Raw genomic sequence first — 15,446 nt, 5'->3', positions numbered from 1 at the left:
AAACGCACAGCAGCTAATTAAGTCAGGAAGCCCCTCGGCTTTCCAGTTCTCTTTGCATGTGAATGGGGGCTGGTAAATCCCCAGGTCTGGCTGTGGTGGGGGTGAGGGGGGACTGTCCCCACCTCAGGGTTAATGAAGTGGGAAAGGACTCTCTCAGAGCCTCCTGCAAACAAAACCCCCATGCAACAAACCCTGCCCAAATCCTACATGGATTGATTTAAACCCAGGGGATAAGTGCTTTAAATTAATCTCATTGAATAAGAATGAGGCCAAACAAAAGTCTTTAAAATCATATTAAAAATCTATCAAAGGACAACTTGCACTGATGTGCTTTTCATTTTGTGAGCGTGAGGGAGGCAGACCGCAGCAAGCACCCTCACATTTACACAGCAGCAGCGTGAGTCAGACGCCTTCTCGACTCTAATTGTGCTTGTACTGCAGAGGCGATTTCATATCGCACGTTAATGAAGAACACGGCGTCCCGACAAGTTTCTAATGACAGTATTTTAAACTGTCCTGCACCTCCCATCTGCAATAACTTGACAACCTTTGCAGGAAGGTGGGCTTCTGCTTTCATCTACTTAGAAGGCTAAACTGGCTTCCCGGTTCCCCACCCCCGGGGCTGGGCGAACTCTCATTTAAAATAGGGAAAAAGAATGCGCGACCCCAGCGGGCAGAACAATAGGAGGCGCGCAGAGAGGGCGTCCTACAGCTTCTCCCCCGCCCCAAACTCAGACGCGACAGACTAGGGACAACCGAGTTGAAAAGTTTAGACTCCCCTTGGAGCCTTGCTGCAAAGCTGCTGGACATTGCTGAGAAGCCGAGCTGATTTTAAGGGCGCCCCACCGCCCCCACACCGACAGGCTTTGCTCTGAATTCCTCCGACAGTGGAGGAGATTAAGAGATAAGGTGTAATGGTCACGCAGACAATTGAACAAGCCCCGTTAAGCACCCGTTTTCAAGCCAGGTAACTTCTCCCATGGAAAAAGCCTTAAATTTCTGTCTCCTGGAAGCGGCAGCTGGATTTTAATGGCTTCCACTGACTTTATGTTGAGGGGCTGAAGTGCTAATAGCAAGGCCACTAGCAGTTTGGAATATACCTGCCTTAAGGGGTCCTCGTTTACCCCCCAAATTTCTCCTCCCTTCACTACAGGGGGGTAAAAAATCAAAGAAATGGAGTGGGCTTTGTCGAACCGCCCTTCGCTGAGATTTGCTGGGCTCTCGGCGCTGAGAGGAACATGCCGGTCGCATTGCATCAGCACTGACTTAATCAGTCGCCCAGGGCTCTGTGCCCTTCGGTGCGTGAGAATGGGGGCCCCTGTGAAGACGTGCGACCACTAAGGGTTACAGACAGGAAGACGGCTGGCGTTCAAAAAAGCATTCTACAGGCCCACGAGCGAAAAAAGCTGTAGGCTGCAAGAGTCCACGAGATGGCCAAATTCTCGGTGACTTTACAGGTGGAGATCAGGTTTATGACACAGAAAAGAGGCAAGTTTGGGAAATTAGGAGAAAAAAAAAGGCACGATTGAAAATACACACCAAATTAGAATATGGACAGTGGAATTAGGCTAAATCTTTGCCTAATTGATGCCTCAAATGTATAATCTGTCAAGAGCCATAATCAGAGAGGAAGAGATTTATTTTAAAGTTATTTAAATTTAGATAATATTAACCCTAAATCTGCTAAATCCGTGTTTCTTTATTAACTGGGGTAATATATTGGTTTTACTACGACAAGAAACCCTCACGTAAGTGCTGGCAAATTAAGTGTAAGTTTTGATCTCGGAATTGGAGTCACTTACACACTTCGCACGGTTCTAGCACTTCTCCCCCCAGGAATGCACAAGTCTTCAGACTCACCCTTTAATGGAAAAAAAGTAGGGTTTCTCTTTGATCATCCCCAGTCACTGGCGTTAATCCTGTTTCTCACACAGCTGGGTTTTGTCTCTACAGTTTGATCCGTCCTTTTCCCATCCAAATCATGTGAACCATCATACATCAAAACAGAAGAAAGGTGGCAGATTTGCCCCAAGTCAGTATGACATGTGCTGCGGATTTTATTATTATTACAAATTTCACCAACCATCCCTATTAATTCGTATGTGTGACAGCCAGCTGGGGAAGGTCACAGTTTCCCTCCTGCGGAGGCTCATGCCTACCGGACTCACACAGGGGCCCGGCCCTCCCTTCTGGGTGCAGGCGTCCCATGGACGCTTGCCTGAAGCCCAACAGAGAGGGACAGAGGTAAGGATGCTGACCCTCCACGGTCCCCACAGAATGGCCCACCTTGCAGCTCTCAGGATCCTCTGCACACACATTCCAGGAATTAGAAGGAGGGGGGAAACTGAGAGTGGGAGAGAAAGAGAACAGAGGTACTGCAGCTCTCCCCCTCTCCCCTCCGGACCCCTCTGCTGTTACCCGTGTCCAAATCTTACATTTATTGGGAAATCAATACACCCTGGGGGTCCCCTTTCAAACCTCCCAGAAAACACAATGGGGGAGGGGCAGCTGTAGCCTGGGCCACAGTATAAAGACCCCAGACCTTTCTTGGAGACAAGATGGGATTCGATGGGAGGAAAAGCTCAGGACACTGGTGCCTTTTGACTTCAAAAGCAAATAATAAAGAGGCAACAATAAATCAATTAGCCCTGAGAGAGTAAGTTTTCCATGGACAGGAGGGAGTGCGCAACGCATGTGAATGTGACAGAAGTCAGGGAGCCTGGGACAAACTAGAAAGGGCTGACCTGCGGGCACCCTGGGCTCGCCCTGAACCCCTCCTCTGGGCCCTCTCACAAAGCTCCTAGACATCGAGAAAGTGAGCTGAGAAATTCTTTTTTCGCTTCTTTTACCAATTCAGATCCAGATTTTAACATCTCATTTTACAAAATTCATGCCAACAACACAGGTGCTGATGGGGCAGGCTGAACTAGAAGTGGTGGCACTTCTTCAGGCCAGTGTTCTGAGGCAGGGTCCAAACCTTCCCGGCTGACGCCAGGACAAGGCTTCCACATGAAGTCGTGGGGCCCCGTCTGATCTAGGGGTAAGTGTGGGCACTGATGGAATAAACACAAGATATCCGGTATCTTGTGGTAAGAGGCAGGGTAACTGGCTAATCAATACTTGCTGCCCCCCAGCCCCGTTCCCTCCCCACGAGAGAGAAGGGCTGTGGCTGCTTGGTCTCTGGGACAGTCTTCAGGCAAAGGCGGCACAGGTACGTCTTACACAGCTCCTCTGGCAAGTACAGGACACCAGCCCAGTGCCACCAGGGCCTCCAGGCCCAGTTTGAGGCCCAGGACTGCGGAGGCAGAGTTAAAAAAAAAAACTTTCTGGGAAGGTTTGTCCTTCGGGAAGCCTTTCTGGGTTTTTCTCTTTCACGGAGAGCGTTTTCATTTTTTTCCCACGGCCCAGGCTGGGCGCGCGGCTGGCTGCCCGGCTCCCGGCTCGGCATGTTTGTTTTGCTTTTTGACCTTGGCGACGCTGGCCTCCATCCCACTTGAGTATTCCGAACGCAAGATTTCAGCAAGGCGGTGTTTACTCTGGGTCTTCTTATGAAGGTCAGGCCTGAAGAACAGTAACAGCAGAGGGGGAAAAGAAACTTTATTATTTTTTTCTCTCCACTTGGAAAGAGGCTGAGAGCAGCTGGTTCCGAGCCTGTGGAACTGACATTTTTGTATTAACAGAAGTACAACCCGTTCAATAGTGCTTGTTTTGATAGTCTATGCACCAGAAGATTAGGTAGGGCACTGACAGATTTTCATAATGGTGACAAAATATCACGGCATTTTTAAAAGTGAGGCTTTGTTCTGTGTTGTTTTCATGGAAAAGAAAGAATGATACACACACACACTCTGACGGCAAATGAGGTGTATGATGCAGCCGTTTCCCGAAGGATGGGGAAAAACCCGCCTTGGGACTCAAGCGCACTCAGAGCCAAAGCCTCAGCAGTTTGTAGCCCGCACAGTTCCAAGCCTGGGCCACCTCCTGGGGACTGGGCAGTGCCTGGCTGCCAGGGGCCACACTCTGAGGGCCGGGGTGTCGGTCGCAGACACCCGTTTACTGACTGAAGAGACTGGTAAATATTCCTGACCCCACGAGACGCCAAGCCTGGGGGGTGTGCAGACAGCCAGGGCCAGACTGCAGCTCTCCGGGGCCTCAGAGGGCGCCCCCCACCCGATCCCACGGAACACGCCAAAGGCTGAGGAGCAATTTCAGGTGTTGAGTCCTAGGGCCGGCAGACCCCAGAGACACAGAGGGTTGGGTTCCAGGCCACCGTGACGAAGTGGGTCGTGACCTTTTTGCTGGTGGAGGGGCTTGCCTTCAGTATGCAAAACACACGCCAGTAAAGCACCCTAAAGCGAGGCACAATGAAACGAGGTACGCCTGATCTTGAAAGACCTTACCATTTGATCAGAAGATCAGTGGGGGGAGAGGTGCAGAAGTTTCCCATACCCAGGAGAAATGATTACGAAATGAAGAGTAAAATAATGTTTCATAGACAGGACTTGAATCAAAACAACAAGAGCGCCTTTAACACTAAACCATACTGCTGTGCTGGCAAGTCCTCAGCACCGAAGGGCGGTGTGTCCAGTAACAGTTCTCCGGCTTCTTACAGAAGGCAGATACTGCCCTTGGCTGCTTGCACCGACGACATTCTCTGCTGTACCACTCAGAGGAAAATGGGACTAAACTTGTGGTCAAAGTAAATATCACAGAACTCCTTTAAAACCCCAAATTAAAAACAGAATTAAGCTGGGGTTGTAGAATCCGCTGGAAGCAGTGCAACCACACCTACTTATGATCACACTCCAGAGAGCCGGGTTCGAGCCATCGTGCAGCTAAACCTGTGTTACAGACAGTGGTTCCCCCTGCGACACAGGGACAAACGCAAAGTCAACCTCTGCTGGGAAAACGGAAGACTTGTGGTAAGGGGATAATTAGGACCTAAAAGGGAAGGGCTAGGAGTTTATAATGAGGGTGTCTGTGTGTCAGGGACACGACTGACTGAGAACATTAGAAATACACAGGGAAGCACTTTTGGGGGGTTCGATGTCATCTCTCACAATCTCTGCTCGATGAGGCGGGTAAGGTGATCGTATTCATTTTACAGACAAAGAAACAGAGGGGAGGTGACTTGCCCAAGACCACGCAGCTCATCAGTGCAGAAGGCAGGATGCAAACAGGTCAGATGGACTCAGGTCCGATGCTCTTCCTACCAGGATGGGACAATCAGGCGTGACGGGAAGGCCCAGCAGGACCAAGGGTGACAAATGACCCGATTTAACATGGAGGAATCCTTTGTGGTCTCACAGGAATGCTTCAGTGGGACGATGGGGGCAGAAGCCAGATGACAGAGGAGTAAGGAGCGAGGGGGAGAAGGGAGAGCTGACGGGTGGAGGAAATGCCTGGGCGGGAACGTGGCTCTGTCACTCATTAGCTGAATGACACAAAACGGGTGCCTCAGTCTTTGTAGTGTCCCCACTGAAAGATGGGGACGACACAACAAAGCTCACCGGGTTGTGTAAGGATTCAGAAAGTTAGCTGGTGACTGGCATGTGGATTGCAGTCAATCCTGGTTAAAAATGAGGAAACTGAGGTCCAGAGCCGGCACCCAGGAGCCAGGACACTGGCTCTGAGGCCCTTGACAGCTGGGCCAGGGCTCCCCTGATCCATCCCCCTTTCCCAGGGGCAGTGATCCCAAGTCCCCAGGCCCTGCCCCATGTGGACCGTGTGCACCATGTGCCTGGTGGAGGTCCCGCCTTGAGGGGCAGGGTGTGGCGTGAGGCGGCAGGAGACAGGCCTGCAGCTGGGAGCACTGAACTTGCTACAAGCTGAAGGCTGCCAGTCCTGTGCTTGCAGTTTATTTTTAGTTGGGTGACATGACAGGCAGAGTGGAAAGGTTCTGACAGGAAACAATGCTTTTTCTTTCCCCTGTTTGAAGCCAGGGACTCACAATGTGTATCATTTTAAATGCAACAACCAGAGTTTCAAAATATGCAAAATCTCAGTCATAATAGCCTCCCCAGCATAAGTGCCACCGCTCCAATGATTGCTCCTGTCACAGCGAAAGCAAAATAAGTACCCAGAATCTTATTTGGGTCATCAGTACACTCAGGGCCGACAGAGTTAGCATGGGCTGTGCGGTGGCACTTCCAGCCGAAGGCGCCGGCAGGCAGAGTGCCAGTGTCCGCAGACTGGGTCCACAGGACACAGTGGAAGAGACGGTGTCACAGACCCTACCAACGTGTGTGACGTGCAGGCATGCACTCAGACACACACCACTCGGTCCCCTTCCGAGTGGGTCCCCTTCCCAGTGACACAGAACCGGTCCCTCCCCAGACAAGCACAGCTGGGTCTGGGTGGGGAAGGTGACTTGTGGGTGTGTCGCCTGCACAGGATGTGGCCTAAGGATCTTCAAGTCACCCTGGGGGAGCGGATGTGTCAGAAAGCAGATCTTGGAGAGGGTCTGGCCTACCCTGAGGTTATGATCTCAAAATGTCCCGCCTGTTTTAGTCTAGTCAACGTACAGTTGACCCTTCAACAACGGGCGGTGAGGGGCGCCGACCAGCCAAGCAGTTGAACTTAGCCCTCGCTTGGCATTATGTGTCCCAACCACGGATGGCAACACAGCTGTGCCCTGAACACCACAGGTGTGAACTACGAGGGTCTCCTTATACAAGGAACCCCCTATCAGTGGACCCCCGCAGTTCAAGCCTGAGTTGTCCCAGGGTCAACAGTACTTTCAACGTGGGACCCAAACCCAAACTCCGAGGCTCTTGGTGGTCCAGAGACCACCTACCAGGGAGCCTTGGGCGAACCCTGCAGGGGTTTCCCTGCTGTCACAGCAGCCACCCCAGTGGGACCCACCTCTCCCTTGGCCAGCTCACTGTCTGTTTTCCTTTGTTCTGAGGCCCAGTGCTGGAAAGGCCAAGTACAGATGGAAGATGAAACGTTCTAAACCCAAGCACGCAATGGGCACATGTGGGCTCGATTCCTTCTCCTGCCAAGCTGCAGTTCTCCTAGGGACGTGCCAACTTCCTTACCCTCCTTGCCCTCCAAATACCCAAACCCCTCTCGGATGGGCTTCCTGAGCATCCACCAGACCCAGGCCGGAGTTACCAGGCAACAGATCAGTTTATCTAACCACAGGGAACTCCCTTGTAGTGAAGGCAGAGTAATCCCCCTCAGTTACCAGGCTGGATTACCCAGCAGGACTGGCAGGTGCCACTTTCACTGCCAATAAGGAGAAATCACAGCCTAATTAGGAAATCAATATACCTGCTGGGATGACCACTGGAGAAGAGCACCTCAGGGCCTTCTCCCAACTCCATCCATGAGTTCACAGAGTGTCCCAGGCAAACGCCTTCTAACACCGGCTGTGTCAATGGCATTCTTTTTCAGCACAGCATTATTTTATTTTGTCTTATTTTATTTCTGTATTGTCCAGTCTATCAACATTTTATTTTGTTTTATGGCTTTAGGGTCATGCTTAGAAAAGCCTTCTGCATCCGAGCATTTAAAAAATATCCAACTATGTTTTCTGGGTCTGCTATTGCTTTAATTCCACCCAGATTTTATTTTGGTTTCTGGCAGGACGCAGAGAATTTAATTATTTCTTCCTAAGAGTTATCCACTTATCCAAGACAGTCACTGAACAGTAAATCTTTTCCCCAAGGACTTGAAACGCACCTCCGAACATCCCGGCAGACTTTTAGAACACTTCCTGCAGGCTATGTTTAAAGAGTTGGTGATGATGATATTGGCACCAAACATTAGTGGGTTCTACCAGGATAATATAGTCAAACAATATTTAAGCAAATACTAATTACAGGGGTTGTTAAGGGATTCAGATATAAAACAGGTCACATCAGAGCCATTCAAACTGGCTATGCGACTTTAATGATTACATTACTAACACACATCACTTAATGTATGTCGGGTACTGTTTGAAGCACCTGATTTACTTCTTTAACTCATTTACTTCTCCAACAACTCTGGGAAACAGGTACCACCAGTATCCCCACTTTACTGGTGAAGAAACCAAGGCACAGAGAGCTTAGGTGGCATGTTTAAAGTCACACACTGAAAACGGAAGAGCTGGAATGTGAGCCCAGGAATTGATTTAACCACTGTGCTGTAAGTTTTTACCAAAACAAGGAGCAAGTTCCGTGCATGAAGTATTTTTAGTACAAGAACAATGTTCACATTACCTCAAATTCTGAAGACTTCTGGAACCCCTGATAAAGTACATCTTAAAAGTAATAGTAGATAAGTGAGAAAACCGTTTAAATGATGATGACTTGTTCAAGCTCATTATACACACACACAAAATCCATATATGGATACCTGCAGAAAAGACTGAAGGATATAAAAAATGTGAATCAAGGTTAACTTGCATTGTGGGCTTACGGGTGATTTTTAAGCACTTGTCTATTTCCTGAATTTTTACAATGAACATGCTATTATTTCTATAATCAGAAACAGTATATTCATTTTAGGAAAAAAAAATTAAAAGGTAGAATTTTGCCCTAATATTTTACGTTTTACCTATCAAAAACATCTTGCCTTTAGCTTTCAGTTGTGAAGGACTTTTTTTTCTTGTGGTATCATTAAAACAAGACAGACAGAGGACTGATAAAGGGTATTTACTTCTCTAGTCTGAAAGATTCTGCTTGTAAGCAAATGACCCAGGGCCACAGGGAGGCCCCGAAGGACTCTGCAGGGAAAGGCAGCCCCCAGACTAGAAGGAGAGCCTGGGTTCTGAGTGGTCGGCAGGAGACAATGCCGAGGTCGGATGGCTGGAGGCTGCCTCACTCCTGCCTCGTGCTCCTATGGATGAGGAAAAGGCAGCAATGTCTGAGTGGGGTTTTGGTGGCTCTCAGGTGACAGTAAGAGTAACAAACAACTTCAGGGAGACTCTGACATGCAGTCTCTCTGAAACCACAAACTAGTTCAGGTAAAGAGTCAGCTGGTGTGGGACGGTCATTTAGCTACCGAAGGAGAACGGCCACCAAGCCTTTTCCAGTCACTGAAGGAAAAGCAACTGTTCCAAGACTCTTACCCTCTGCATTCTGTTAGTGCAGATGTGCAGCTGGCGGGCTGGCCGCTTCAGGGCTGCCTGCTGTGCGTTCTGAGGAGCAAACCAACTGTAGCTTCTGTAAAGCCCCGGGCCCCAGGACACACCCCATCCCAGGTGAGCCCTGCTGTGGCAGTGGATGCTAAGGCACGATTCCTGAGAGACTGATACAAAGTGGGTGTCCGCCTCACACGCAAGAACCAGACCCAGGGAAGAGCAGAAACGAGCTCTGAGCCTCGGGCCGAGGCGGGCACGCTGCCAGGCTGCACAGGTCATAGGCGATCAACACGGACGCCATGATTTGCTGCCTGGAAAGGCACGTACAACAGAAGGGAGGACAGAGAAAGTGTTTAGAGACGGCCGAAGTCTGCAACTGAAGAGCTGACGCTAAATCCCGGACGGGGTGGGGACTTTGAGAGTCCTTAGCCCAAGTGCCAGAAACTTGGGCGGCAGTTCTGTCGCGACTTCGGCCTGGGTGTCCCCAGCAGGGTGGCAGTGCTGGGCGGGGTGGGGTACCCGAATTCTGATGAGCATGGCTGGAGTCCCAATGACCTTCACTTCCTCACGTGTCAAAGGGCCTCCACACAGGTACTGGGACAGTTTGAGGGTAAAGTGCCTGGAGCAGGTGGGAGAGCTTTATAAATTCTGATGCTCTGTGCAGACATTAGCCATCACTGCTAAGCTGGCCAGACACAAGGTGGACATGGAGACAAGTGTATCTAACTGGTCTGATCACATCCTCAGACACCGGACTGAGATGGACAAGCTCGGGGCAGAATCCCAGCACTGAACCCGAGCTCAGCCCCTGGGCCTGTCCTGTTGGACACGATTTTTTGACAACCAGGGTGATTTTACGAGGCATATTTATCACACTTGCAGAAGAAAAGAAGTCTGCCGGGACAGCTGACACACCGGGTGACAGAACCCCCACAGCACCCTAACAGGCCAAGAGGACAGTCCTCAGTGGAAAGTGCACGGGGGCACCTGCAAGGTCATGCTGGCTGGTGGGAGGAGGGGGGTTTGATGAGCAGGCGGGCAAACAGGCAGGGGCTGAGATGACGAGAACAAGCCGAGCCGCAGGGTGACTCCGCCGCCAACCATGCAAGAAGCGGCTGTGGATCCGGGAGGCCTGGGTGAGGAGGGATGGCGTAGTGATGACGGGGACGACCGGGGAGGCGACGCGTGGGGCAGCCGAGAGCCTGGCGGCCGTGAGCCCTGCCAGCACCACGAGCTGTGCTCACGAGCTCACCGCCCGTTCTGCGCTGCTCAGTCCCTTCTGTAAGTCTGGTTAGTTTTACGAACCAGGTTTTGAGGAGAAGCTGGGCTGAGACAAGCCATCCAGACAGTGGACTGTGCCCAGGCACAGCTGGAGGTGCTGGGTGGACAGCTTGGGAGGCACAGGCACCCTGGGCAAAGCTGGCCCCTGGGGGCGGGGAGGAGCCTGGCGCCGTCCCGTAAGCCCTGCAACTCCTCCCGTCTGGCCAAGGTGCCTGCTTCTCCCAGTGCCAGCCGGCTCACCACAAAAGGATTAGATGAGCTAATGAATCAAAGCGCTTTTCACGGTGCCTGTGGCGAAGGCACGCATTAAATGTTAACTCTTATCAACACTACGGACGAGGGGAAAGGCGGAGGGGAAGGCGCACCACCAGACAGCACCACCAGGAAGCAGACGTGTGGTCACGTGGACCAGGGACTGCTCTGATCAATGACAACATCGCTTTGTATGTTTATGTTCGCAAACCATGCACATTCAGCAAACCATGCACATTCAGCATCTGAAGCTCACAGAGACCAAAGAGTGGAAATATGACCAAAGGGTGAAAAATGAAAGTAGTCCCTCTGGGCTCATTTTCAGGAGCTCTAGCCATTGGGGTCTGCTCTGGAAGTGGGGAGCCCCCCTCACCCCCACTGCTGGGAGGCCTGAAGCAGAGGCTGTACAGACGACCCACGAAGTCAGCCGGGGCAGAAGCATTCAGGGGACAGTGTATGAAGCCTTCACTTGTTACCTACAGACTCAGAGAGGAAGTGGGACGGGGTGGAAGAAACAGCATTTCTAACGACCACCGTGCCCAGTGCTACGTGTTCACTGTCTTTCCTGACATGACCCTCCCCTACCCGCCTTCACAGCTGAGCTGCTGCTGAGTGCCAGGGCTGGCATCGAGCTGGGGAACGCCCTACTCCAGGCCCAGGCCCATGCTTCCTCCACCCCCACCGCCCCCCGCTACCTCTAGACTTGGAAGAAAACGAGAGGAGTCGCATCCAGATCTTGCGTGCAGTCGTCTCTTCTCGAAGCTCTTCCGAGATCGTGCCCCAGGAACATGAAGTTCTACAACGTACTGATGGTTTCAAATCAAATTCTTCCACCCAGGCTACGTCCTGCTTTAAGCCCACTTTTTCAGTTACGAAGAACTCTCTCCACATAGAAAAACATCTTTAACAGGGTTCATATACGGTTGCTTTGGCTGATACTGATTCGAGAAACCGGAAGCTCCCAAAAGCGGTATGCCAGGAGGCAGACGAGAGTTAGGAGAGTGGGCTCCGGGGTCTCCCAGACTCAGGGCCACATGACCGGGCAATGCCCACTTCCTCACTGGTTACTGCAAGACCCTCCTTGGTCACAGGGACCTGAGGAAGTCTCAATGAGATAATGCATACGGACTCAGCACAGCTGAGGGCTCACACAAGCCCCCAGGAGAGACGCTGCTGCCACCACCACCACTAACACGCAGAGAGCCACACACTATCACTCCAGGACGCAGCCTTCTGGACTATTAAGTAGTTAAGACATTACTCTCCCTTTCAGACATCAGGGCCTCGGAATGAAGATGACATGTGAATACCTGGAATCATTTCGTACAGTTCACGGCCAGATGCACAGGCTCTGGCATCACTCAAGTCGCGTGTGGAGGGCTGGGGACATCCTACTCAGAAAGGAGCCCAAGGAACGTGATGACGCTCGAGGACAATGAGCAGCGGGCTCTGAGACAAGAGGGGTTTCGGACTAAAGCTACACTGTGTAGCACGGTGGTGACCGGAAGGGCCCCGCGCGGGGACCGGCTAATAAAGAGCCGGGCACGCTGCTGTCGCACAGCCTCATCTGGTGCTGCCATCGGTCCAGGCCAGCCCTGTCTTCCGACTCCTGTGCTCGGAAGGCTCCAGCAGCGAGCGTGGGCATCTCCAGCATCCTCCCAGGAGAGGCTGGCTGGGTTCCCGTTCTTTGTTGTTAGCCCCGACTGCTTGACTGAAAGCGCACCCCACGGTTCCCACCGTCTGCAGGTGACCCAGGTGTGGAGGAAACACAGGGTCACTGTGAGACCCCTCTAATCGCCTCATTAGCTGGGTGGGGACGCGGGTGTGTTTGTTCCACAAGGAGGCAGAAAGCTGGTAATTGCATGGTGTCAGAGCGATAAAAATAGGAAGAAAATAGTGGAAGAAGGAAAAGGCCAAGTGCAAAAAGCTGCATGCGCAGCTGTAAGGGAAGCAGGGCTCTGGAAGGCAGGGCTCACAGCACCTGACCGTGGGGAGGAGTGGGTGGAGAGGGAAGGGCGAGCCCGCTACGCAGCCCGTGCCCACGGCCACCCCCTGTGGAGCTGCCAGGGAACCCAACGCAACGGGTGAACTCAGTCGTCAATGAGGAACTCACTAAGTTCCCGAGTGACTGCTCTGTACCGTGTGCTCTCCAAGCAGACAGACCCAGCCACCCTCCAGAGAACCCTTCCTGTCCCTACAGATGTCCCAGAAATAATGCAGTGTGGCCTCCTGGGCTCCCAGCTTGCCTTCCCTGACAGAGGCCAGGAGACTCTGCTTGGCTACAGCCTGTGCAGCTCACCCAGGCTCCACGCCCACGTGTTATTGATCCCAACCCACTACAAGCCTGGGGACACTTAGCCAGCACCTCACTGGCCTCCTGTGCCAAGGAGGCCACTCTTTCAGGACCACAGTCGTTCAGGTTCCCAGGGGTTAAGTCTGGGTCTAGACTTTTGAGATTTGATAGTCAAGTTCACGATCACGTCCATCTCACGCTTCATGATTTCACTTTACTAAAACAAGGCCTCCTGGCTTGGGGCACGGGCAAGTGTATTTTATAGAGCCCCCCGGTAGCCTCTGAGAGATTTTACTCCCCCACTCACAGCACATACACAGCTGTCCTCAGAGCTACCAGCGGGGTCCCAGCTGTTTCCCTCTGGTCGTCAGGCTGAGGCCGAGTGACCCAACCCTGCTCCTGACATCTGCTCTGGTCCAGCCCAGGCAGGGTGGGGACCCCGACCTGAGCCAGGCCATCTCCACGTTCTCATCCCCGGGCCTCCTCCTCCTGTGACGTCAGGGGACACAAAAGAGGCCCAGTCCCTCCTGGGGACTCTGCTCATGCGTGCTCTCTCAGGGCAAACTGGCTGACGAATGGAACGGGGGGCTCTGCAGGGCAAGCGCCCACCTGGCAGGACTTGTCGTTTGCTGGGTTCACAAACCCTTCACAGGCAGTTAGTTACCTCCTTTTCGTGTCAGAACAGTTTCTTTTCTCTGTCCTTTTGTGCTCTTCCTCTCAGAATTTCAGAATGCTTTCAGTTTCCGTTCATCTACTCCGGAACACTTCCTGAGCACCTCGCGTTTGCGGGTACTATGGGAGGGCAGGGGATGTGCTGAGCAAAACCAGGCAGAGTTCCCACCCTGGGCTACACTCGAGAGGACACTGCCTTCACCACCAGATGTAGCACTGCTGTGGCGGTGGTGCAGGGGCAGAGGCGTGGGGCGGCCACCTGCTCAGAGATGTCCCCGTGGAAGTGACGGACGGGGGTCCAAAGACAAAGAGGAGCAGGGGGAGGCCCAGGCCCACGGCCGGCTTGGGAGAAGGAAGGCCCTGAGGAGAGAACGGATGAGGTCAGCATGGCCCGGCCACATGGGGCCGTGGGTCATTAGAGTAGTGAGACGTCACTGAAAGGGCAGAGCGGGTGTGTGTGTGGGGCTCCACTGCCTGTGTACAGACGGCCGCAGGGGATCAGAGGCGGGCCATTCTAGAGGCCCAGTGACACGGAGGGGCAGCGAGCTGCCACTCACAACGGCAGGGTTTGGGACGCGAAGGAAAGAGACTGAAAGAGGCCCGAGGGCTCCACAGTGCTGAGCGCCGCGCCAGGGTCCGGTGAGGAGAGAACTGACCCACGTGCAGGGGGCCTTCATGGAGGAACCCCGTGCTCCCCAATATGGGTTTGTCCACCTCTGAGCTCACGTTCGGTCGATCTGTCTTTTTACAGAACGATAACTGGCTCAACGAAATTGAGAGAATTTTCACAGTGGGCAAGATTCCAAGTTTGCCCTCAGCTAATTAAGTGATATTAGGGAGGGTGTAAATGCCACATAAAAACTGGCAGGCGAGCTGCTCCTAATGATGAGAATGTCGCCTTACGCGAAGGTGCAGCTGCAGCTCCTGCGTGCTGGGCTTGGAGCGAATGGTTCTGTGTGTCAAGGTTGTTCCTGGTAAGAAAAGTTCACGGGTGCGAAGAGACGGACAGTTAACTCCCTTTTCTATTCCAGGGACAGTTCCGAGTATGAGCAGGCCAGAGGAAAGAACCAGTATTACTGTCACAGTTGTCATTACCAACAAGTGCGCCCATGGATTCAGGCCCCAACACTAACGATGCTTCATACTCACCCTATGGATTGAGCCCCAGGACAACACTGTGCAGCCCCAGCGCGCCCGTCGGCGAGGTGAGGGGACGGGGGCACAGAGGCTGACACCTGTGCAAGGACACACAGGTGGTCAGTGATTCACACGACTCCTGTGTGAATCAACGCCAGACTCCCACAGTCGGCATTTAGAAACAAACGGAGGGGTGAGGGAGACCTCGGCTCATGGGGAACCACCTCTCAAACTAGAATGGTATGCAACATAGTAACTTACTAGTTATTTCACAATTCTCCAACAAGCGAGCGTGAGCATCATAGAGACCGACAGGGCAAAGGCCTTCAAAGATGAAAAAGGCTCAAAAGGGAGCTTTGCAAAATCTCAAATTTGAACTTCAGCGATTAAGCACTTGTGATAATTCAGATGAGAAGCCTGGTGAGTACGAGCCCCATGAGGATGGTTACTGTAGAGAAGACGCTGTATCTAGAACTTTGGAAGTAACGGAGCCTCCGGAAATGCTGGCTCTGTGGTGTTGGCTGGGTGGTGGTTCTGACGTGGCCAGAGCTCCGGGGAGCCAGCCCCACGCACCCCTTCATTACTCACCACAACCGGCTGAGCACTGACCGAGCACACCAGGACCTGGGAAGTATTAAGGGATAAGAGATCGCTCATTTTAGGTGACAAAATCAGGAACTACCAGGGAAGCACTTTCGCTAGGCTGGTTTGAGAAAATTTATACAAATAAAACTGTACTTA

At 52.3% G+C, this 15,446-nt stretch overlaps 1 protein-coding gene across 3 annotated transcripts in view; it reads right to left on the bottom strand.

The window, feature by feature from the left end:
- Positions 1-2,033: 2,033 nt before the first annotated feature.
- Positions 2,034-15,446, bottom strand: part of DDX31 (DEAD-box helicase 31) — a 68,571-nt gene continuing 55,158 nt past the window's right edge. For 2 of the 3 annotated variants that reach the window (XM_019728907.3, XM_019728909.3), the window contains one exon: positions 2,817-3,561. In XM_019728907.3, the coding sequence (XP_019584466.3) occupies positions 3,387-3,561 (175 nt within the window). In that variant the 3' untranslated portion in view covers positions 2,817-3,386. Of the gene's footprint in view, positions 3,562-15,446 lie in introns of all 3 variants that reach the window. The other variant, XM_019728908.3, reaches the window with a different exon arrangement.

This window comes from Rhinolophus sinicus, chromosome 16 (assembly GCF_057876585.1).
Source record: "Rhinolophus sinicus isolate RSI-liver-muscle chromosome 16, RSI-T2T, whole genome shotgun sequence".
Lineage (NCBI taxonomy): Eukaryota > Metazoa > Chordata > Mammalia > Chiroptera > Rhinolophidae > Rhinolophus > Rhinolophus sinicus.
Note: the sequence above shows the minus strand (reverse complement) of the source record. Positions and strands in the feature narration are given on the sequence as shown.